Raw genomic sequence first — 24,995 nt, 5'->3', positions numbered from 1 at the left:
GAGAAAAGTTGATGAAGAACCAGATGAGGAGCCTAAATCATTTTGTTTCAAGATGAGCGATTGCTCCATCCAACAAGGCAACAAGAAGGGACTAATGGTGGACTGTGGCGCAACAACACACATGATCAACGACGTCACAAAATTCAGAACATTCGATGAAAGCTTCAAACCTGAGAATCACGTGATCGAGCTGGCTGATGGAAAAGAGGTGAGCGGCATGGCGAAGATGAGAGGAGACGCTGAAGTCTACTTGCTGGACAGCGAGGGACACAAAGTGAGAACGAGGCTGAAGTCAGCACTCTACATCCCATCGTTTCCACAAGACATCTTCTCGGTTAAAGCAGCGACGACCAACGGAGCGGAAGTCCACTTCAAAGAAGGAGACAACTGGTTGAAACATAAAAACGGTACCAAGTTCAAGATGGACGTGTATGGTAGGCTGTACTATCTTAACACAATAGATGATGAAAATGTTGATCGAGCGTGTACCACTTATGACATTCAAACATGGCATAGGGTACTTGGTCATTGCAACTTTGATGATGTTGTAAAACTTGAAAAGGTGGTAAAAGGAATGACTATCAAAGGTAATAACAAGTCTAATCGAAACTGTGAAATATGTATACAAGGAAAGTTTGCACAAGGCAGAAACAGAGAGGCTGATGCTAAAGCTACAGCTGTGCTAGAGCAAGTTCACACAGACTTGTGTGGCCCTATAGAGCCAGCTGATAAAGATGGATACAGATATGCGATAACATTTACTGATGATTACAGTGGAATGATTTTTCCATATTTCATCAAGGCAAAAAGTGACACCACAAAAGCTACAGAAAAGTTTGTAGCGGATGTAGCACCGTATGGAAAGATAAAATGTATCCGATCCGATAACGGTACTGAGTTTACTGGGAAAGATTTCCAATCTTTGCTTAGGACTCAAGGGATAAGGCACGAAACTAGTGCACCCTACTCTCCTCACCAAAATGGAACAGCAGAAAGGGGTTGGAGAACTTTAGTTGAGATGTCACGATGCATGCTTTTGGATAGCAATCTTCCAAAACATTTATGGACGTACGCTGTACTGACAGCAGCTCAAATTCGGAATAGGTGCTACAGTAAACGTCTCGAGCAAACTCCTTATGGTGTTTTCACAGGAAAGGTCCCTGACCTATCAAACATGAAGGTTTTTGGCTCTGAATGCTACATATACAAGCAAGATAAAAAGAAGCTGGATGCTAGGTGCGAAAAAGGTATTTTCATTGGCTATGATAAATACAGTCCAGCATATAACGTTTACTACCCTGAGACAGGAAAAGTCCTAAAACACAGACTGATCAAATCTATCACCAAAGACAACACAGATAGACAGACGCAGACAGATGACATACAACTTGACACTGAAAGTCATGTAGATATGCTACCGAGCATAGTCATGCAGAGTCAAACACCAGCTAGGGAGAGTAAAAAGGAAAGTGCTGAGGAACCTTTTGAATCAGGTGTGAGCCAAACAGATGCCACTCAGGAAGAACAGGCAGAAGGGAGATATCCTACAAGACAAAGAAAGGCTCCCGAATATTTGAAAGAGTACCAATGTAAAGCTGAGTGTGATAATGATGAGAGTAAAAATGTGGATTATTTCTATAGGGTGACTTGTGATGTACCAACAACATACAGAGAAGCTATAGATTCTAAAAAGGCAAAAATGTGGATTGATGCAATGAAAGAAGAAATGAATGCTTTGAGAGAGAACAAGACGTTCAGTCTGACCCCACTACCGAAGGGCAAACATGCAGTGGGAGGTCGCTGGGTCTATACGGTGAAAGAAGGTCCAGATGGATCTGAAACCTTTAAAGCCAGATATGTTGCAAAGGGCTATAATCAGAAGGAAGGCATTGACTATAAAGAGACATTCTCACCAACGGCTAATATGACTTCTGTGCGAGCATTGATGCAGGTAGCGGTACAAGAAGATCTTATCCTACACCAGATGGATGTGAAAACCGCTTACCTCCATGCGCCAATGGATTGTGAGGTTTATATGGAACAACCTGAGGGTTTTGAGACTGAGTCAGACACAGGGCAACATTTGGTGTGTAAACTCAACAAGTCATTATACGGCTTAAAACAGTCTGGACGCAATTGGAACATGCTATTGCATGAACACCTTACAAAAAATGGTTTTGTACAAAATGATGCTGATCAGTGTGTCTACAGCAAAGAATCCAAAGATGAGAAAGTGGTTCTACTGGTATGGGTAGATGACTTGATCATAGCAGCGAGTAACAACAAGCTACTTGATGATGTCAAAACAATGCTGAAGGAAAGATTTAAGATGAAAGATATGGGTCCACTTAAATGTTTTCTTGGAATTGACTTTGAACAGAATGTAGGAGAAATTGAAATGACACAAGAGAGACACATTAGAAAGATATTGACAAAATTTGGAATGGCCGAATGCAAACCGAGATCCACCCCATGTGAACAAAAATTACACTTTGACACTGAGGGTGAGATAATTGATTCAACAGGATATAGAGAGATGGTTGGCAGTTTGATATACATTACAACTTCAACTAGACCTGACCTAAGCTGGGTTGTGAGTAAGTTATCACAACACCTGGCGGAACCCAAACAACAGCATTGGACAACAGCCAAACATGTGCTGAGGTACTTGAAGGGTACTATCAGTCAAAAACTACACTTTCGGAAATGTGAGAAAAGTACACAGCTTGAAGCATACAGTGATGCAGATTGGGCATCAGACAAAAATGATAGAAAAAGCACAACTGGATATTGTTTCAGTTTAAACAAAAAAGGGCCAGTAATATCATGGAAGAGCAAAAAACAACCAACAGTGGCATTGTCAACCTGCGAGGCCGAATATATGGCGTTAGCAGCCGCGACGCAGGAGAGTATGTACCTTGTACAACTACTCAAAGGTATAAACAAAAATGATCAGCATGAACCAGTCAAGATCTACGAGGATAATCAGGGGGCAATAGCGCTGTCTAAGAACCCAGTTTGTAGACAAAGAAGCAAACATGTAGATATAAAGTACCATTTTGTACGTTCTGCACACAAAGATGGGAAAATATCTATAGAATACTGCCCTACTGTAAATATGGTAGCTGATGTTCTTACCAAACCTGTGACAAAAGCAAGGTTAGAAAAATTCAAGGGATTTTTGTTTGGAGAATAAGAAAAATTTGAAAATGCCAACTTGGGTTGAGCTGATTTTATTTTGGTGTAAACTAAAGTTTTTGTTATTTTTGTGTTTATCATTACAGACGCTATAAACATGTCTTTGAGTGGGAGTGTTGAGGATATTTGTTAATATTGAAGACAAAGCCATGTTTAATAGTATGTGTATACATTTGGCAAAATTGACGAAAGTGCGTGCCTGCGTGCACAGTGTGTTTCTGAGCATGCGCAAAATAAAGAGTTCAGTGAGTTCACAACAGAGATGGCGAGTGGACGTGCTTCTTTTCTCTCGTGACTGCTATCGACTAAAAGCTAACCATTTTAGCGACTGTTACAGCGCGGACTGCTGCGAAAATGTCCAGTGCTACACTTACAAATGCCATCTAGTAGCTGAAATATGACCAACACAAATCAATATCGCAATTGTTTTTTCTTACATTTCAGTACATCTTTTTAATTTTAAATTAATTTTATACATTTTTGTGAAACTAATCTATCAATGACTCAAAGATGCAGCAACATTTCACTTGGTTTAACATATTTTTCCACTTTTATATTAACAAGAGTATGAAAACAAAAAAATGTTTGCACATTTTATTGTACATTTAAAACAAAAAATTGCAATTAATCGTGAGGAAGAAGACATCTCCCGTTTTCGCATTTAAAATGGGAAATTGAACGGAAAACAATTACACAAGTTCTGTTACTTCTTCGGCCATTACTGCTTTAGCAGAGTAGAAGAAGAAAATGTAACAGTCAAAACAAGCTCAGTGGAAACAAACTACGGTTTCATTTTGTTTCCTGACTTGTGTAAAATAAACACATAATGGATGGTCAGATAAAGACTCGATTTCTGTTTTTCAAGTTCCACTTTTAAACAAGAAACGGCTTGTTCCCGTTCAATGGAGACAGCAAAACTGCCTCCACAAGGATGGAGGGGGAATGGGTCGTAGACGTGTGAATATCTGAGGACTTGCGTGCGTGCGCGTGTGCATGTTGTGCGTGTGAATATCTCGAAACAGTGTGATGTTTAGTTTATCTCAAAAATAAATCTGCGCGCGCGATGATCCACAGACACACTTTCGACAACTCACAAGCCTAAGTCATGGAAAATGTACACCCAAAATAAAATGAAAAAAGACGTGAAAATCACGGAAAATCAAGAAAATATTTGTGAATCTGAAAAACATGACAACATTACGAATGTTTGTGGTTCTGAAAAATGTGAAAATTGTGAAAATGTTTGTGGAGCTGAAAAATGTGAAAATCACGCATGTAATTGTAGATCTCAAAAATACGTGAACATCACAAATTTATTTTGGTGAATAATTTTGAGACAAATCTCACCCCAGAGCTTAGAGGTAAACTCCCAAGTCTACCTTGAATGAATCTGGCTTCATTCCTCAAGCAAATAGAATATATTTTTACCCACGTACTCTAGCTGCTTTCACTCGTCATTTTAGCATGCGCAAGGCTAATGTAAATGTGTTGTTTACCAGTGAACAAGTCAAATTCACTCAGACAGAGGATACCCTCATTATGTGCTTATATGGGCAATTCTATGGGGAGAGATTTGAGAAACAACACATTTACGTGGTCATTTATAGCCTTGTACATGCTAAAATGACGAGTGAAAGCAGCTAGAGTACATAGTTAAATATATGTTCTATATATTAGGCAAGGTAGACTTGGGAGTATACCTCCAAGCAGACAAATGAGCCGCCCTTCCTGAGTGCCTCTCTGCTGTTTGCAGGAGAGCACAGCGGGGAGTTGTGTCTGTGTGCCTGCGGCAATGTTACTGTCACTAACACTATTAATTTAGTAGTACAGTACTAAATAAGCTAAATGGGGAAAAAAGAAAAAACGGAAATGTAACATTACTAAGATATCTGCACATTTGTATCATTTTGTAGCTTTGGGACCTTTAAAAGTTTAAATGTCCAATCTCTCATTTTCTGATCATGGGATCGGGACATGGCTATTTGTATGTTGCTTCACTCAGCCTATTAATTGGTTGTTGAGTGCGCTTAGTTGACTTGTTCCTTGGACCGGTGGGTGAGTGCGGACCACAGTCTGTACTGACATAAGAGAGAATATTACAAGGCCGCTCCTGTCAAAATTTGATGGATGACATTCTTAATTAGATTAGGGGGGTCATGTATGGGTCATGACCCCTCCCTAATGAAGCTTAATGACCCTTTAATGACTTCCAGATGTCATATAATGAGGGTTAATGACCCTTAATGACTTCCTGATGTCATTTAATGAAGATTAATGACCCTTAATGACTTCCTGATGTCATTTAATGAAGATTAATGACCCTTTAATGACTTCCAGATGTCATATAATGAGGGTTAATGACCTTTAATGACTTCCAGATGTCATTTAATGAGGGTTAATGACCTTTAATGACTTCCTGATGTCGTTTAATGAAGATGAATGACCTTTAATGACTTCCAGGTGTTATATAATGAAGATGAATGACCTTTAATGACTTCCGGATGTCGTTTAATGAAGATGAATGACCTTTAATGACTTCCAGGTGTTATATAATGAAGATGAATGACCCTTAATGACTTCCTGATGTCATTTAATGAAGATTAATGACCCCTTAATGAAGATGGATGATGTGTAGGTGGTGTTCCTACCTGTTTTTGCAGATATCATGGCTGACCCGGGTTCAAATGCTAATTGTTTGGTTAACTTCCGGATCCGGTGCACGCCCCCTAGATTGAGTGAATAATAATGAGATTGAATGACGTGATCGGAGGGAGTGGTTTAGTATGGGTAAAACCGCCGGGGGAAAAGTACTATTATGGTGAAGGGGGGAAAAGCATGCGCAAACACGGCTCAAAGATTGTATTTTAGAGGTTGTAAAACAAGAAGTATAAGGTAAGGTTAAACTGTGATACGGTGGTTGGTATTATGAAATTAAAAAACTCTAACATGAAGTTATACATTATATGTAAAAATGTTGTAAGAGTCGTTCGTGACTGCTGGGGTTGAATCTGAAAATAAACGGATAAAACTATATAATTTCCCCTTACTGATATAGTTACTATCTGACATTTTTGTTCAATATTCCTGTGAGTAGGGGGGAAGCAGATGCAGTCAAAGATTCATGGGGAGGTCAAATGTATGTCTGTGCTTGTGTGTGCGTACGCGCATGTATGGCTGCATGAGGGTCAAAGAAGTGTGAGGACAGACGGGCGGCTGAAGAAGTGTGAGGTAAACGATGGCTATAATGTTGTTAGTTTGAAAGACAACGCTTCCTAAAATATATTACAAAAACAAGCATGTACTCTGACGGTTACATTTATATCAGTATCAATTTTACAAAAGGAAATGGTGAGCAGGTCATCAGCGGTATCAGTCTCCTTACCCCTGTGAGAACAGAGGGGTTGCTGGTCATAAAATTAAATTAGGCTGAAGGAGGAGGAAGAGAAAATATCGGGGGGTTCCTCCTATCTTGGTTAAAATGAGCGCCATTTTTGGTCTGAGAAAGGCGATTGTTCAATATTCCTGTGAGTAGGGGGAAGCAGAGGCAGTCAAAGATTCACGGGGAGGTCAAATGTATGTCTGAGCATGAGGGGCCTGTGTATGCGTGTGTGCGTTTGCATGAGAGCTGAACAGTGTAAGATTAAACGGTAACTGTAATGTTGGTTTTCAAGAAGACATTTCCAAAACTGCTTCTTTAAAAAAACATCTACACAGATATCCATTTATGATAGTTTTATGCAGCAACCGATAGTTGAAACATCCTAGCTAACATTTTCTCAAGGATTTGAAAAGTGGTGACAAGTGAAAACTAATTAAGCTTACCTATAGGCGTAACGGTGTGTGGCTTTGAGTCCATCACATACATGCTCTGCATAGAGCATATATGCGTAGCAGCGAGGTATGCGTAGCAGAAAGGGGAGATGTCCCTACACTCGTGAGAATTTTCTGAGGCTTGTTGGAGACACTAGAACTCTGTCACAGTTTGAGTGTGTGTGTTTCAATGACCATAATTGTTGGGGGGCTGGTGGATATGAGCGAGGGGGTTGGTTAGACGTCTGCCAGCGTGCTCTCCTTGGGATATTTTCTCAAATACTAAAACCCAAATGCCAGTCCTCTGAACCGAATGACCAGTTGTCTAAACACATTGAATAAATGTAACCCCTCATTTTCCAATGCCATAAAAACATTTTACATGAAGACACAATTCACAAATTGCTCTCATGCGATACAAAATGTTTACCACAAGTCAACAATATTTGAACACAACGGACTTAACTGGCGTTCACACAACAACTCAAAAATTGAATACACTTGTTGCTAATGATGTGACCACACCTATAAACTCAAGTTCAGTGTACAGTTTGCTGGAGAGTCCAAACAAGCGCAATGGATAGAGGCAGAGCCAGAGGAAGAGGAATTAGAGGAGGGAGAGAAGCAGGTCGAGCAATGCAAAAGTTATAAAATAGTAACATGGAATGGTAAGGGTATTCGTAAACACGAAAATAAAAATAATAATTTAACCATCTTATTACAGTCTTTCTCAATTGCTAATACACATTTCTTGAAACCTGTACCCATTTTCTCAAAACCTTAAACACAAACACAAAAATTCTAACAATTTTCACAAAAGCCGTGACTTTTCACTTCAAAACCTATTATCCGGTATTCAAATCCGAACAATATATTCAGATCATACACACAGTAAGTCAAAATATATTCACCATGAGAGCATTTGTTAGACACGACATAAAATAATCTAACACAGAGCATCCAGGGTAGGTAGTCAACAGAGGTTTATTTTACATGCATGAACAAACATAGTTTTTGGCACTAGACAAATTACTAACCAAGTTAAAATTATGGTGAATTCAAATGAAATAGAAAGGGTGTATGAAAATAAATTCCTTGGAGTAGTTATTGATGATAAATTATGTTGGAAGCCACATGTAGAAAATGTTAAAAGGAAAATGTCAAAAATCATCGGGATACTCTATAAAACTAAGGATGTCCTGAACATGAACTCATTATATATATTATATAGTTCATTATTATTACCATATTTGACCTATTGTGTGGAAATCTGGGGGACTGCATATAAAACAAACACTAACTCTGTTTTCAATTTGCAAAAAAGAGCCATAAGGATTATTAATCGTTCAAAATATACAGAATCAACACATCCATTATTTATCAAATTAAATACAATGACATTTTATGACTTGGTTGAGTTTAAAATAGCACAAATAATGTACAAAGTATATAACAATCTACTCTGCTATATTACTCAGACATTGTTTGAAATTAGACACAGTCCTTATGATATAAGGGGTACAAGTGTGTACAAAAAACCCAAAACAAGAACAAATATTAAGCAAAGGTGTGTTTCTGTAAAAGGTGTTAATTTGTGGAATAATCTGGGAATTGACTTGAAAAGATGTGACTCAATTGTTGAGTTAAAAAAAAAATGTTTAAATGCAAAGTTAAAAAAAATTACTTTTGTCAAATAAGAGCATGAAAATTGTATATAATGAGTATGAGTATATGATTTATAAATGTATTATGGTATATGTTTAGGAATTTCATGTATATATGTTGCTGGATAATGCACGCATCATTTTATTTTTAAAAATATTAACCTAGTATTGTATCAATAATGAAATAAGTTTAAATGTATAATGTATGAGGGGTTGGACTAAATAAGTTAACTTCTTCCTACTCCCTTTTGAACATGTAAACAATGATGAGTTTGTTTTTTGTTTTTTCTTTTCTTCTTTTCTTTTTTAACTTTTGTTTCTCTGATGTTTGTTTTTATGTTCAATAATTCAATCAATCAATCAATCAAAAAACATGATAGAGTCAAAATGGGTACTTTTAACAAAAAAAACATGCATTAGTCTTAGGGCAAAATAATTTAGGAATAGTGTGAAATGTGTTTAAGTTTTATCCAAAAAGAGTGGATGAGTTTTGAGAATTGGGTCTAAGCCTGAACCGTGTGTAAGGTTTGGTCAAAAAAGTGTTTCATTCCAGAAATTAGTCTGGGAAACTGAGAATTTGCTTCATCGAATGGGGTTTGGTGTTTTAGCAACTGATAAAAACTGTTAAGTTAAAAGCGGACATGACAATACAATAACCTCACATAACAAAATCAGAACAACCCTATCTCAATAGTAAAGAATACATTCAAATATTCACACCAACTTCTATCTATCACATTCCAAACGTGTGTACCTAAAAGCCAGCAGATGTCGCTGTTTGACTTGCTGCCCGCGCCACTGCTGTTTCCAGGCATCATAAACAAAGACTTCTTAAATCTCCTTGCATCTATCTATAATATGTTTTCTAATAGAATTTGAGATATATTTAAAATCCCTTAAATGTATAAAGTCTGAAACACGCAAACAATTTATTCTCGTGACGTTGCATGATGCGACCGCCTACATGAACTGAGAGATCTCGCGAGAGTTGAGGCGGGACATTACGAGAACTACGCCTCAGAAGCAAATTAGTCTTCAATGGAAACGCCTACAAGGCAAAATTGTACTTTATCGAAATAAAAGAAATATCGCTTTTATTTTGATGTTGGTTTTGCACAACAACAAGCCTCGATCACTCAAATCAGCAAAAAATCGATCACCATAGCCGCCATGTTGACAACCACTTCAGGCCGAAGCAGTCGCTTAGACAAGATTTAAGTGAATCAGGCCTCAGCCCCGCCCACTAACTTTGACGGGCGAGCTTGACAGATAAAATAAATTCACGAAACACCGCAAAACAGCGACCATGAAATAATTAAATAGAGAAATAAATAAATGAATGAATAAATAAATAAATAAATAATCACAGGGAAATTAATTAATTAATGACACATTTAATTAATTAATGACACATTTAATTAATTAATGACACTTTTATTTAATTATTTAATGGTATATTTATTTATTTAATGTTGGCACTTTTGGTCCTCTATAGATCACTTCATGATGATGATGGTAATAATACCGTAATATAACACAGTTATGCCACGTGGCCAGGGTGGTGTTATCATAATTTGCTCAATGAATTAATTTCTACAATTATTGAGCGTGATTGTCTCACATTGTTGTCATATTTATGAATGAAATATGATGTCAACCAGACGTCCGTGGAGTGCCGAATCTGTCTGCTTGCACCATTAATCCACCAAAATCTCAGTATAGCCCTATTTTTGTGTAAGTCTAAAATGTAGTCTACTTTTTGTCACCAAAACGGGAGATGTGGCAGTCTACAATCTTTGATCAAATTGCAGCTCCGTGAGCCGGAACGCCCAGTGAAGTGCAACACAACACAAAACAACAAAACACAAAACAAAACAACAAAACACAACACAAAACGCTATAGACTAGACTTAGCAGGGCACCAAAATGAAGTTGTGCCCGTTTTTACACCAAGTGCACGGGTGCCAGTCTAAAATAGGGCCCGGTGTCTTCCGGTTGGTCTGGGATCTCAGACGAAGTTGCTGGGGTGAGGGAAGAGTGAGCTTCCCTGTTGAAGCCGCAAACACATTACAGTTTTTTCCAATTGCTAAAACACAATTTTGCAAACTAAGCTCGTTTTATCAAAATGATAACACAATTCACAAAATCACACACCCGAATTGCAAAACCCCTCTCATATCCTCCAAAATGAAGCACTGCAACCAAAACTACATATAGCTTTGCCAAAATCAAACTTTTGTACCAAGTGGACACACGTCATGCATGCCACCAGATTTATGTCTCATTAACTACCCACTGATGGGCATAATGCACAGCACTGTCATCTTTAGTATGCTTTGACGTAATACTAAAATAGTTCAAATTGTAGAAAATTATTCAGATTGTTCACAAGCACAGACATATTTGAATATACACACGTTGTTCAAACTTTTTAACAATTTAAATTGACTTTTTTTATTTTTCACAAGTCAGTACGACATATGCACAGAAGATATGTTTACATTGAAGTGAACAAATATATGTTCACAAAACAGTAAACTGAGAAAGAAAATTGCAGGAAAAAATATCTCTATCTGTCTGTCTGTCTGTCTGTCTGTCTGTCTGCCTGCCTGACCACCCACCTATCTATCTATCTATCTATCTATCTATCTCTCTCTCTCTCTCTCTCTCTCTCTCTCTCTCTCTCTCTCTCTCTCTCTCTCTCTCTCTCTCTCTCTCTCTCTCTCTCTCTCTCTCTCACTCACTCACTCACTCACTCACTCACTCAGTCTATCTATCCATCCATCCATCCAAAACCAAGAATTAGGCAACCTCTCGCTTCACATTGTCCAGCTCTACGTCCACCGCCCCCCCCCCCCCCCCCCCAACTCATTCTCAGCCTCTCTTCCTCTATCTCTGTCACGTCTTCCATTGTTGTTGTAAAAAAAATGAGGGGAAAAAAATGTTCATATGTGGTCTTTTTATAGTTCATTGCTTATACTTTCTGATTGAGGTGCTAACAATTAACCATTGAGGTGCATTGAAGTGTTTGGCCAGGCGGCACATATATTAGCCAGTTAGCTCATGTATTGTGATTTTGAATGGCAGTGTGTTGCAATGGCAAACATGTGACCTTATGTCAGATTGTGGTGTCTTATGCAGGTGAATCGTGTTCAGTGCATTCAAAAAGTGCCATTTTGAATTGGAAAATGTGTGTAAAGCAGAAAATGTTTTAAGAGGTTTGGAGACTTGAGGAGAGGTCTTGCTCTCTGTGTGCCAGTTTAAATAATTGTGCTATGAAAGTCATTTTTGTGTTTTAGCAATTGGAAAAAACTGTAATACACTGGTATAGTATATGTTGAGACGAGCCGACTATGTCTTAAGTATGTGGTCCTATGTGGCCCCCAGCAGTGCCGAGGAAAAACCGAGGGCCCCCGCCATCATTGAAGTTGCCCATCCTTGAAGAAGTGCTCATGCCATATCACCCATGACAAAGCTACTCTCAGATCTTTATTACATTGCATTACACATCACAAGGATAAGTGATGCTGGCCTCTCCCAGGTCAGTTTTTCAGGTGCTGGCACTAGTTGGAACTGAAATGTATTGTTTGGCATTATATCCGGACGCTTGAGGCAAATTAACTCAAACAAAGTACAACTTTTACACAGTTGCTGACTTCCCTAAAATTATTAATTCGATTGATTCATTTTCTGTAACTGAGTGATATGTTTTGCACTGCAAACTGTGCATGTGAACGTGCAATTTAGCAGGTTTAGTAAGTAAGCAGCTCTAGTTCGACTACCGTAATAGCTAAAAAATAAACCAGTACGTGGTGCGTTTACTGTAAATGTGTCATCTGGATTATTATGTTTAGTGATAAAAAAAATAAATAAAATGCAACAGAAGTATGCAAAAATAATTTGAAGTGCAAAAACAAGAATTAACCCAATTAAATCGTGTCCTGCGATCATTTCATTTTTTCACAGGTTTGGCATGTTCTCTGGATATAGAGTCAATATTGGTAAGAGTGAATGTTATCCAGTTAATGAGTTAGCACTTAAGCTTTCTCAGCCTGACATTCCTTTTAAATTGAGCCCTTCGGGGTTTAGGTACCTGGGGGTCGGCATAGCCAGATCTTTCCTCTCCCTCCGTTGTGTAAATTTTTCTCCTCTTTTGACCGAAATGAAGGCAGACTTTCAAAGGTGGAGCTCCCTCCCACTCACTCTGATTGGTCGAATAAATGCCGTTAAAATGACTGTTTTGCCAAAGTTTTTGTTTTTGTTTCAGTGCTTGCCAGTGTTTTTGCCTAAACGTTTTTTTTAAGGAAGTAGACTCAATGATTTCTCATTTTTTGTGGAATGGTAAAGCACCCAGAGTTGGACTGAAAGTACTTCAAAATTGTAAGTTCTATGGTGGGCTTTCTCTACCAAATTTTCAATTTTATTATTGGGCTGCAAATATAGCTAGAATTACGTTTTGGTCCGGGATGGTTGATGTATCTTGGTGTCACTTGGAGGCGCAGTCATGTTCTCCATTTTCTCTTCTTGCCTTGTTGACTGGTCCAGGAACCACGAACCCCTCTGGTCTTACCAACAACCCAGTGGTTATCGCAACCCTTAAGATATGGTTTCAATTTAGGAAGCAGTTTAATTTTTTGGCTCCCTTGGTGTTGACTCCACTATTAAAGAATCCAGTGTTTAAACCCGCACTTACTGACATCACCTTTGTCACATGGCAGGAGAAGGGACTTAAATGTTTTAAAGATCTTTATAAGGATGGGGCCTTTCGGTCTTTTACCGACCTGGTTACCGAATTTGACCTTCTATCCTCACATCTTTTTCGGTATTTTCAGGTGAGGAACTGTGCTAAACTTTTGTTTCCTAAATTCCCTCAACTTCCACCTGAACAACCATGGGGTGAACTTTTGCAACATGATCCATTACGAAAAGCTTTAACTTCTAAAATTTATGATTCTATTCAGTCTTTTAATGCGTCTGTGTTTAGGTCAACAAAGGAAGCATGGGAACGTGAATTGGATTTGGTTTTTGATGATAACTGGTGGGACTCTGCACTGAGGGTTATTCATAGAACTTCGATCTGCGCGCGTTTGACACTGATTCAATTTAAAGTTGTATTTAGATGTCATTATTCTAAGACTAGGCTGTCACGATTTTTCCCAAATACTATTGATGTTTGTGATAAGTGTGGAACTTCACCTTGTGATCTTGCGCATATGTTTTTTTCCTGTTCAGCCTTGGCTAACTTCTGGCAAATTTATTTTGATACTTTGTCCAAGGTTCTCTCCAGGCCCATAACCATATCACCTCATGTTGGAATTTTTGGTCTCCCCGACGATTATTTCCGTTATTCAGCTAGGGATCTGGAGGTTATAGCTTTCACCTCTGTCGTTGCTAGCCTTCTCCTCAACTGGAAATCAACAACTGCCCCCTCACACACCCAGTGGGCCAACGATGTCATGTCCTTTTTTGAAAGTTGAGAAAATAAGATATTCAAGAAATGGTACTTTGACAAAATTCTTTGACAAGTGGCCTCCCTTTATGGACCTCTTCAAGACAGGTTAACGCTCAACCCCCCCCCCCCCCCCCCACCCCCCCACCCACTTCCCCACTTATTTTGTTTTTTTGTTTGTTTGTTTGTTTGTTTTATTTAATTCTGCTTGGTTTTGGTTTGTTTTATTATTATTATTGTATTTTCTTTTTGCCTGTTTTTTGTTTAAGTGTTAAATAAGCAAATAAAAAAATGTGGGTGTATATGACTGTTGTAAATGTTTACATAAATCTGGATGTTCTGCTTTTGGTATACACTTCAATAAAAATATTTAACCAAAAAAACAAGAATTAATTTCAACAGATATAATCACGTGTATGTATAAAAATAACAGCTAGCCTACAAAATAAACAGCAAATACTTATTAAATAATGCCGGAACTTAACAGAAGTATCAAAAATAAGGTGACAAAATTGGTTCAGAAAAAACAATAAACAATTGAAATTACAGTGAAATTTGCAAATAATTCAGTAAATAAATAAACAATAAATACATTTTTAAGAAAAATACCTTGATTCAATCATGAAACTTGTTTGTTACTTCACTCAGCCTATTAATTGGTTGAGTGTGCTTAGTCGACTTGTGCCTTGGACCAGTTCTGTGAGTGAGGACCACAGTCTGGACTGACAAAGAATGAAAATGATGCTAATAAAATACGTTCTCCAAATGTTTCTAGCCCTGCTTGTCATTTTGCTTTCATTTTTTATGGTGTGGCGTGGTGTTGAACAGAAGAACCTGTTTGCCGCCTACATACAGCTGTGTCTAATGATTGACACAGCACGGTCTTTCGTTTTCATTCAGGAGAGCGGGTGGTGGCGGGGGACGTGTCGCAGACGGGGCCGTGACGTCACTCCCGCGGCAACTTGACAGCACGTACGGATTTTTTTTTTCACTCACTCATTCACTCACTCACACAAGCTTACATGTGTGAGTGAGTGAGTGAGTGAGTGAGTGAGTGAGTGAGTGAGTGAGTGAGTGAGTGAGTGAGTGAGTGAGTGAGTGAAAAAAAAACAAATCCATGCGTGCTGTCAAATTGCCGCGGGAGTGACGTCATGCAGCCGACAAATTCGCCCGTCCCCGTCTGCGACATGCCTCCCGCTCTGCGATTGGCTGGAGGGGTAAACAACTGTCTGTCCACAGAAATGACCCGCTGTTGACAAAACACAAAATGGCAAAATACAGGCTGGTTTAGGAAAAAAATCACCACCACACATTACCAGAAGCCCAGAAGTGTAGACTGAGAAGGAGTTCATGTGTATACATCCTGTATTAATATAGTGTATTTTCCTGAGTGAAAACGGAAGACTGTGCCTTTAAGCACTGAAAACAAAAAACAAATGCAAAAAAATAAATTGAATACAGCAATTCAATAGGGCAAAACAAAAAAAATAAACAAGAATAAACTCTTGACCAAGGGATGACTTGCTAACTTTACTACCTCTACTGGTGATGGTGAGTGTGCTTTAAGCTTTCTTTCCTATCTATCTATCTATCTATCATCCATCCATCCATCCATCCATCTATCGATCAGTGGCGAGCGGTGACTTTTTTTGAGTGGACATGCTGAAGTGTCACATATGCGAGCTGAAAAATCTGGGGGTATTTTTATTATTAATTTCAACATTAAATATTATTTTATACCGCTGTGTAGGTATAAAATTAAAGCAGAAATATTCAGGACTGACGCAGGTTGATGTGGTCATGCACCACATTAATAGCTTATTATGACCGCTCGCCACTGCTATCTCTGTTGTATATGTTTAAGAGACATTGTAAAATTTTACAAATTCTGACCGCCGATTGTACTTATGTTTTGTCCTAGTGTAGTTGCCATAGGTAATGAAAATCATCAATGCTATCATCATCAAATCTGCTGTGCAACTGTTTGTTTGATTGATGCTGGCAAGTCCAAAAAGCCATGTCAAAGTATGTTAAACGTTAACTTGGCAAGTTGTCAGCCATATATACGTCACTGTTGTGTTGCAAACACACTACACACCAAACAGATTGACTATGGATTAAATTAGTTGCATCACTTGATGCCTCAGTCAATTCAAAATAGTTGCTAATTCAGCACAACTAAATACCAAATGCAATCGAGTTGTTAGTCTAGCGAGTAAACTAGTGAATTTTGTTTTGTTTTGTTTGTTGAGTTTTTTGGGGGGGGTTTTAAGGGCGCCCATATTCGCCCTCAGATTAATTGTGCCCTGGTAGGCGGTCGCCCACATTGCCCATAGCAAATAACAGCTCTGCTTTAAATAGTAGTGTGATCGGTTTGTTTATGATTGGGCGTAGTTTTCTTAAATGGAGCCACGTATGAGCACCCAATCCCCCGCCACAGACTCTCTTAAGGAACGAAGGTTACTAACTACTAACTTTGTTGTTCATAGTGAGGAAAAAGAGGACCTTATTTAAGTATTATAGTCTGTTTTCAATGATGGTGATGATGGCACGTGTGATGTGTGTTTGTGTTTTTGTACATGTGTCATAATCCCGGATTATCGTTTGCTTGCACAGATTCCCTTGTAGGAGGCGGCGTAAAGTTAATCCAAGGGAAATGGCTTGGAACAGCCTCGGGTTTCGGGCGTCTGACACTTTAGCCCCAACTAGGCCGTCAGGTCAGACACGTTTTCGTTCAGTTTCGCTCCACTACCAGGGGCACTAAATAATCTTTACTTCATAAAATAGATTTATCAGTAGTAAGTAAGAATCCGTGGAGTTCACCCTGTGAAAACCCGCAAATTTTGTGTTTTCGGTGGTGAAACCCCGGCACTATTTTGCGATGAGGCGCAGTGATCTCTGGTGTGGGCGTAGTGCCATTAGGTCGGTAGCGGTGTGATTTAGGTCACATGAGCCAATCAGGTAGCTGCTGCGTTCTCCTCACCATAGCAACCGCATATCAAAAATGGCGACCACAACGTCGGCGAGCGAAGAAGAGCGAAAGGAGAAAAAAGTTAAAAAGAAAGTGGTGAAAAAACTTCGTTCCCGTTCAGGTTTGCCCATCGCTTCAGCTGGCCCCGTCCTTCCAGCCATCTGCATCATTTGTAAAAATAAATTTCAAACTATACTCGTCTGGGATTGGAAGGAACACGGAAGAGGGATCATCTTGCCAAAGCAGAAACATTGTCAGCAGGTATGTGCTACACACACGCGTGCCCATTTCTGTTATTAATGTGACCGATATTTAGTATAGGGCTGAAAATAATTTGTTGCTAGGTTAAGTTTTAAGGCTATAGTTTATTAAAAACGTGAGCTGCTGAATGATTTATCGAGTGAATCCAACAGTGGTTACCAAACTCGGGTTACCTGTGCCCATCAGTCATAATAGAGAGGCACAGCTACACCCTCCCTTTCCCCCAAACTCTCTCTCACCAACCTCAACAAACACTTTACTTTACTTAAATCTGTGATATGCATATACTGTAAAGAGGTGATGTGACAATAACACTTATAATGTAATTCTTTTTTGTGTAAAGGCGGGTTGCTGCAGGCAGATGAGATGATGAAAAATAAATAAATAAAATTGATTCTCTAAAAATGAAAAACAGTTGGTTGTTAATTATTACATGCAAATGTGTTTTTTTTTTTTGGCTTCTGTATTTATAATTGTTCTTTGACCAAGAAAGTATATAGGCCTATAGGTGTATTTTTATTTCTATCCAAATATACGATTATTCACTAGAATTTTCACTAGGATATCCGAATACCAAAATATTCGATAGCTGCAGCACTAATAATAATAATTTTGAGTTGTGGCACGCCCACACGAGTTATTTTACCACACACCTGTGTCAAAACTAGCTTACTGCACACACTGCACCCTAACTTCAAATTTTTGCTAACATAATAATAATAACAACAACAACAACAACAACAACAATAATAATAATAATAATATATTATGAATTTTGTTGGATCCAAAAGCAACTTACATAATTATAGTTTCATATGATTGTAATTGTCTTATTTTCAAATGTTTAAATATTTTCTTGATTTGAACAAATATAATTGTTTTGAATAATCTTGATTTCAATTATTACAAAAATAATTGTGATGAGTATTTTTTTCCATAATAGAGCAGCCCTAGTGTGATGTGAATATGTGTATCTTGTGCTCATCTTTCCCTTTAATTTTCTATTTCAGGCAGGATATACTGAAACGAAGATTCAGGCGTGATTTCCCCCAGCTGGTTTTTCACACCCCTTTCCAGCAACAAATCTGAAATGGTTTTTGTAGAGACATTATCAACAACTGACAAACTTTTACACAGGGTACCTCACTCATCTGATACATCAACTACTGACTACTGTCTACTGACGTAAGCCAAGAAAGTGACATTAACACATAGCTAGTACAACATCAGGTTGGAAAATTACAGGGCATACGAGGACACTTTACAGTGCAGGGCTGTAAAATCTATGTAAAATCTGCCATTTTGTTTGTTTCATTATCAAGATGTTAACTCTCCATTTTAACACTTTTCAAGCAAAAATAAAAATGTCTGTATTCCATTTTCCACAAAAAAACTGCCCAAAACAAAGCTTTTCCATTGAAGTTCCATGGTTTTATTGTGAATGCACATTTGATTTTTATTTGATTTTTTTATTTTTTTTAATTAATATTTTATTGTGTGTCGGGCATAAATAACATGCTGTGATGACATAATCTGATACTTTAATAAATATTCTATATGTTATAATAATCTGGGCTCTGAATGCATCTATTTTCATCTAGTCCATTTTGCCTTGTTCCAGGTTTGTGGTGCATTGTAGTATTTTTGGCCAATGTATGCTGCTTCTTGTGTACCTTTCATGACGTAGTAGGTTGTAAATTGTTTTCATATATGAAACATAAACATTGCTAAATGTAACATTCGTGTGCTGGTGTCACTTCCAGTTGAAGCGTTTTTTGTTTTTTTTGGCACAAATTTAATGATCTAAATTCACATGATTGCACCAAACCACCAATACTTGTTTCTGATCTGTTAGGTACATGTATTTATAACATCTGGGAATGATATTCTGTTGCCAAATTTAATGTAAGACGTTTTACAACCAAAAACTGCAGCACAAAATTTTCGTTTTTTGTTATTTACCTATATATGCATTTCTGGCTTGTGACAAAATTGGGGCAGGAAAACATTGGGTGAACTTTTAACCCAAAGTTCAGAACGGTATTATCTATCAAAAAATGCATTGAACAAGTAGTGCCCAGACAGTGGAGCGAAACTAATTTTCTAGGCACTTTTTGGGGGTTCACCCCACGGCCTAAACATTCTCTTCTCGTGGGGTGAATGCCAACTGCAGATAACTACTAAAATATGTATTTATTAGTCCACAATGTGCATTCCCAATGACTCACGTTGGTCCAAAACCTGTTTGTCCAAGAGAACATCATTGAGAAGAGCTTTGTTTTGTTTTCCAGTAATGACAGACGTGACTGCAAATTATCACCTTGTTTTGGGACCTGACCTGATGTGTCATGTGAGTTTGACAGGGTTTGACACGCTCAAAGACTGCCGACCCAGTACTGTATATAAAAGGAATCATCACCGTCATCGTCGTCAGCATTAAGGCACACGACTGCAAAGGTAACTTCACACTACTTCCCATCCTGCTTTTTAAACTCAATATGACTTAACTAATGGTTTGACTTGAGCATTTTATGTGTTTTTGTCTCACATGGTGAGATGTAAGTGTAATGCTAATATTTATTGTGAGAAATATGTTTGGGTTTTTTATCATTGCACAGATGGCATTTGCTTTTCGCCCGTTGTTCCTGTTATGCGTGGTCAGTGGCCTGCTGCATGGGATTGTAAGCCAAAATCGCACTCGCTGACTGAAATGTTAAACATTAACTCATTCACTCCCAAAGACATATTTATACGTTTTTTAGGTTTTTGTTTGCTAGAGTTTTTGTATGAAGGCTTTGATGCAGTTTCTGAAGTGGAAGCTGAAAGCGATGGTAATTATTACAAAAAAAAAGTGTGCTTCATCTGTTTCATAATAAAACAGATGAAGCACACTTTTTTCTTTTTTTTTTGTTGTAATAACTACTATCACTTTAAGCGACCACTTCAGGTCAGAAACTGCATCAAAGCCTTCATACAAAAACTCTAGCAAACAAAAACCTAAAAAAGGTATACGTTTTTGGGAGTGAATGAGTTAATATTAAAGATATATGTATATATATATTTTGTATGGTGTTTGCTGTATTTGTGTTATTTGTGTCGATGTTCTCATGTCCAATTTTAACAATGTGCTTTTGTTCTTCACAGTGGTCTTTCTCTTTCAATATTTGGAAAAGTTAGTAGATATACCTCATTGATAGTTTTTAAATGAAGACTTTTTGAGTTTTTCGACTGACCAGTCCTTTTTTTGTTTGTTTATAAGAAAAAATAGCCATCAACAACTGTCCTCCTGGCTGGACTCAGTTTAACTGTAACTGCTACATTTTCCAAGCGGAAGAAAGAGACTTTGATGATGCACAGGTATGGAAGACAATTGCATACTGTAGTTCCGAACCAGTTTACTACTACTACATTCAGTGATCCATATGTCTGTTGATCCAAAGTGTCTGGTGGATCTGCCGAAATCAACTCTTCTCTCTTTCCCATCAGGCTGTCTGCGAAATTCTCGGTGGGAATCTGGTCTCCATCCACAGTAGCTTGGAAAATATATTTGTTCAAGGACTTATTCCAGTGGATAATATTGAAGCCTGGATTGGATACAGTGATCGAGACCAGGTAAATGCCATTTTGAAAAATGCCCATTAAAATGTCTGACAACATGTCTTTTAAAACCAAACAGTTTACCAAGCTGTAAAAATGAAACAAACAACATGATAGGTGTTCTGGCCGGTGAACATGCATTATTTATGGAAAACTATTTATATTTGTTCATTGACCAGTACAAAGTTCTGATCGAATCTTGTCACTTGTATGTATGTAGTTTACGTTAAAAATCAATGTGTTGTAGGACAATAACACTCACAAATTTTGAATATAGTCTCAGAATCCACCTTGTCACTAGCATTAAAGGAAGGAGGTTTAGTGTTGTCTAACCTTAAACCTTTAAGTGTGACTCATTTAAATGTGACTTTTGTTTTGCAGCCAAATAACTTTGTCTGGACTGATGGATCAGCTGAAGATTTCGAGAACTTTGACAGTTCTAATAATGGGAATAATTGCAATAATGGCAATAACGGCAATAACGGCAATAATGGGAATAACGGCAATAATGGCAATAATGGCAATAATGGCAATAACGGCAATAACGGCAATAATGGGAATAACGGGAATAACGGCAATAATGGCAATAATGGCAATAACGGGAATAATGGCAATAATGGGAATACCGGCAATAATGGGAATAACGGCAATAATGGGAATAATGGGAATAACGGCAATAATGGCAATAATGGCAATAACGGGAATAATGGCAATAATGGGAATACCGGCAATAATGGGAATAATGGCAATAACGGCAATAATGGGAATAATGGCAATAACGGCAATAATGGGAATAACGGCAATAATGGGAATAATGGCAATAACGGCAATAACGGCAATAATGGGAATAACGGCAATAATGGGAATAATGGGAATACCGGCAATAATGGCAATAATGGCAATAACGGGAATAATGGCAATAACGGGAATAACGGCAATAATGGGAATAACGGCAATAATGGGAATAATGGCAATAACGGCAATAATGGGAATAACGGCAATAATGGGAATAATGGAAATAACGGCAATAGTGGGAATAATGGCAATAACGGCAATAATGGGAATAATGGCAATAATGGGAATAACGGCAATAATGGGAATAACGGCAATAATGGGAATAATGGCAATAACGGCAATAATGGGAATAACGGCAATAATGGGAATAATGGAAATAACGGCAATAGTGGGAATAACGGCAATAACGGCAATAATGGGAATAACGGCAATAATGGGAATAATGGCAATAATGGCAATAACGGCAATAACGGCAATAATGGGAATAACGGCAATAATGGGAATAATGGGAATAACGGCAATAATGGCAATAACGGGAATAATGGCAATAATGGGAATAACGGCAATAATGGGAATAATGGCAATAACGGCAATAATGGGAATAATGGCAATAACGGCAATAATGGGAATAACGGCAATAATGGGAATAATGGCAATAACGGCAATAACGGCAATAATGGGAATAACGGCAATAATGGGAATACCGGCAATAATGGCAATAATGGCAATAACGGGAATAATGGCAATAACGGGAATAACGGCAATAATGGGAATAACGGCAATAATGGGAATAATGGCAATAACGGCAATAATGGGAATAACGGCAATAATGGGAATAATGGAAATAACGGCAATAGTGGGAATAATGGCAATAACGGCAATAATGGGAATAATGGCAATAATGGGAATAACGGCAATAATGGGAATAACGGCAATAATGGGAATAATGGCAATAACGGCAATAATGGGAATAACGGCAATAATGGGAATAATGGAAATAACGGCAATAGTGGGAATAATGGCAATAACGGCAATAATGGGAATAATGGCAATAATGGGAATAATGGGAATAATGGGAATAACGGCAATAATGGGAATAACGGCAATAATGGGAATAATGGGAATAACGGCAATAATGGGAATAATGGCAATAATGGCAATAATGGGAATAATGGCAATAATGGGAATAATGGGAATAACGGCAATAATGGCAATAATGGCAATAACGGGAATAATGGCAATAATGGCAATAATGGCAATAACGGGAATAATGGCAATAACGGGAATAATGGCAATAATGGGAATAACGGCAATAATGGGAATAATGGCAATAACGGCAATAATGGGAATAACGGCAATAATGGGAATAATGGAAATAACGGCAATAGTGGGAATAATGGCAATAACGGCAATAATGGGAATAATGGCAATAATGGGAATAACGGCAATAATGGGAATAACGGCAATAATGGGAATAATGGCAATAACGGCAATAATGGGAATAACGGCAATAATGGGAATAATGGAAATAACGGCAATAGTGGGAATAATGGCAATAACGGCAATAATGGGAATAATGGCAATAATGGGAATAATGGGAATAACGGCAATAATGGGAATAACGGCAATAATGGGAATAATGGGAATAACGGCAATAATGGCAATAATGGCAATAATGGGAATAATGGCAATAATGGGAATAATGGGAATAACGGCAATAATGGCAATAATGGCAATAACGGGAATAATGGCAATAATGGGAATAATGGCAATAATGGGAATAATGGCAATAACGGCAATAACGGCAATAATGGGAATAACGGCAATAATGGGAATAATGGGAATAACGGCAATAATGGGAATAACGGCAATAATGGGAATAATGGCAATAATGGCAATAATGGCAATAATGGGAATAATGGCAATAATGGCAATAACGGCAATAACGGCAATAATGGGAATAACGGCAATAATGGGAATAATGGCAATAACGGCAATAATGGGAATAATGGCAATAATGGCAATAATGGGAATAATTGCAATAATGGCAACAATCCTGATCGCAATTGTGTCACAATTAATGAGGATGGTAAGTAAAATCAGTAAATAAAGTTTGCTGAGAATCTAACGCTGTTGCAACATTAATGTTTTTTTTTCCTTGCAGATGGTCTTTGGTCTGTGACGAGCTGCTCAGACGAAGAAGCATATGTTTGCATCAAACCAGTCAACTCTCATCACTAATCACGCCTCTTCCCGTCCCGTTCTTTGTCACAATTGAGTTTCCTAATTACGATGCCTCAATGAGACCACATCAAACTTTGTATTTCCGGGCTTACTGTCAACTTTTTCCTCTTTTTGTGCAATACTGAATAGTTATTGACAACAAATTTGTAACGTCAAAAAGCATTTCTCTGGTATATGAAAAAATATTTGAGAATCAAAATATGTTTGCCTTTTTTCTACTCCTCACCATTTTGAACTTGTTGAGTTTATTCTTAAAATTTAATTCATGGTCATTGCTGATCATAATGAAAAGCAATATTAAAGGCCATTCTATGTTTGTTTATGGTAATTCCCCAAATGCTTCCATTTGGCACATCAGTGCAAAAACAAAAAGTTAGCAATAATGAAATAAAAGTGATAATGAAATAATTATCAAAGTGCTGTGCTAAAATAAGATCAACACAAATAACACGCTGTATTTATATTGTATCACGCTTTTACGTAAAGATGCTTGACAGGTACAGACAATCACCACAAGTAATACTTCAAAATGTTTGCTTTGTTCTTGTTTACTGCAAAACTGATGTTTATGTACAGCACTTTGTATACAGCAACGCCTGTTCTTAAAGCGCTTCATAAACTGTTTCATGAAACTTTATTTCAACATCTTGTCTCTCATGGCTCGAAATAAGCAGTTTCGCATCACATTTTGTGAGACAAAAGTCACTCTTGTGTCTCATTTAAACACATTGAATATGAAAAGTGCGGATCATACATTTTTAACTTTTTCTGATAATCACGGAGGCTGTCCAAAAAAAACTTTGCTGGGCTGGACTCACACACGTGAATGTTGCTATGTCACCTTCGTGTGGGATGTATGGCGGTCGTGGCTCAGCTAGCTAGCAACGGGATTCGACTGGCTACAAACACACTGCAGACTTGATCCTAAGTCATGTGATATGCTCTTACAAGTATCATTCTGATGAAGTGATGATGAGTAAATAGTTAGCCAGTCAGCTAATATTGC

General features: G+C 37.8%; 1 protein-coding gene across 1 annotated transcript; it reads left to right on the top strand.

The window, feature by feature from the left end:
- The first annotated feature begins 16,848 nt into the window (after positions 1–16,848).
- On the top strand, positions 16,849–23,986 carry LOC144016615 (uncharacterized). The gene is made up of 9 exons (XM_077517954.1): positions 16,849–17,353; positions 18,364–18,538; positions 19,717–19,810; positions 19,972–20,034; positions 20,498–20,525; positions 20,613–20,710; positions 20,840–20,965; positions 21,332–21,578; positions 23,910–23,986. The coding sequence occupies exons 4-9, from the start codon at positions 19,972–19,974 to the stop codon at positions 23,984–23,986; spliced, it is 639 nt and encodes a 212-aa protein (XP_077374080.1). The 5' UTR covers positions 16,849–17,353; positions 18,364–18,538; positions 19,717–19,810.
- Positions 23,987–24,995: the final 1,009 nt, after the last annotated feature.

The sequence above is a fragment of the Festucalex cinctus genome, chromosome 3 (assembly GCF_051991245.1).
Source record: "Festucalex cinctus isolate MCC-2025b chromosome 3, RoL_Fcin_1.0, whole genome shotgun sequence".
Taxonomy (NCBI): domain Eukaryota; kingdom Metazoa; phylum Chordata; class Actinopteri; order Syngnathiformes; family Syngnathidae; genus Festucalex; species Festucalex cinctus.
Note: the sequence above shows the minus strand (reverse complement) of the source record. Positions and strands in the feature narration are given on the sequence as shown.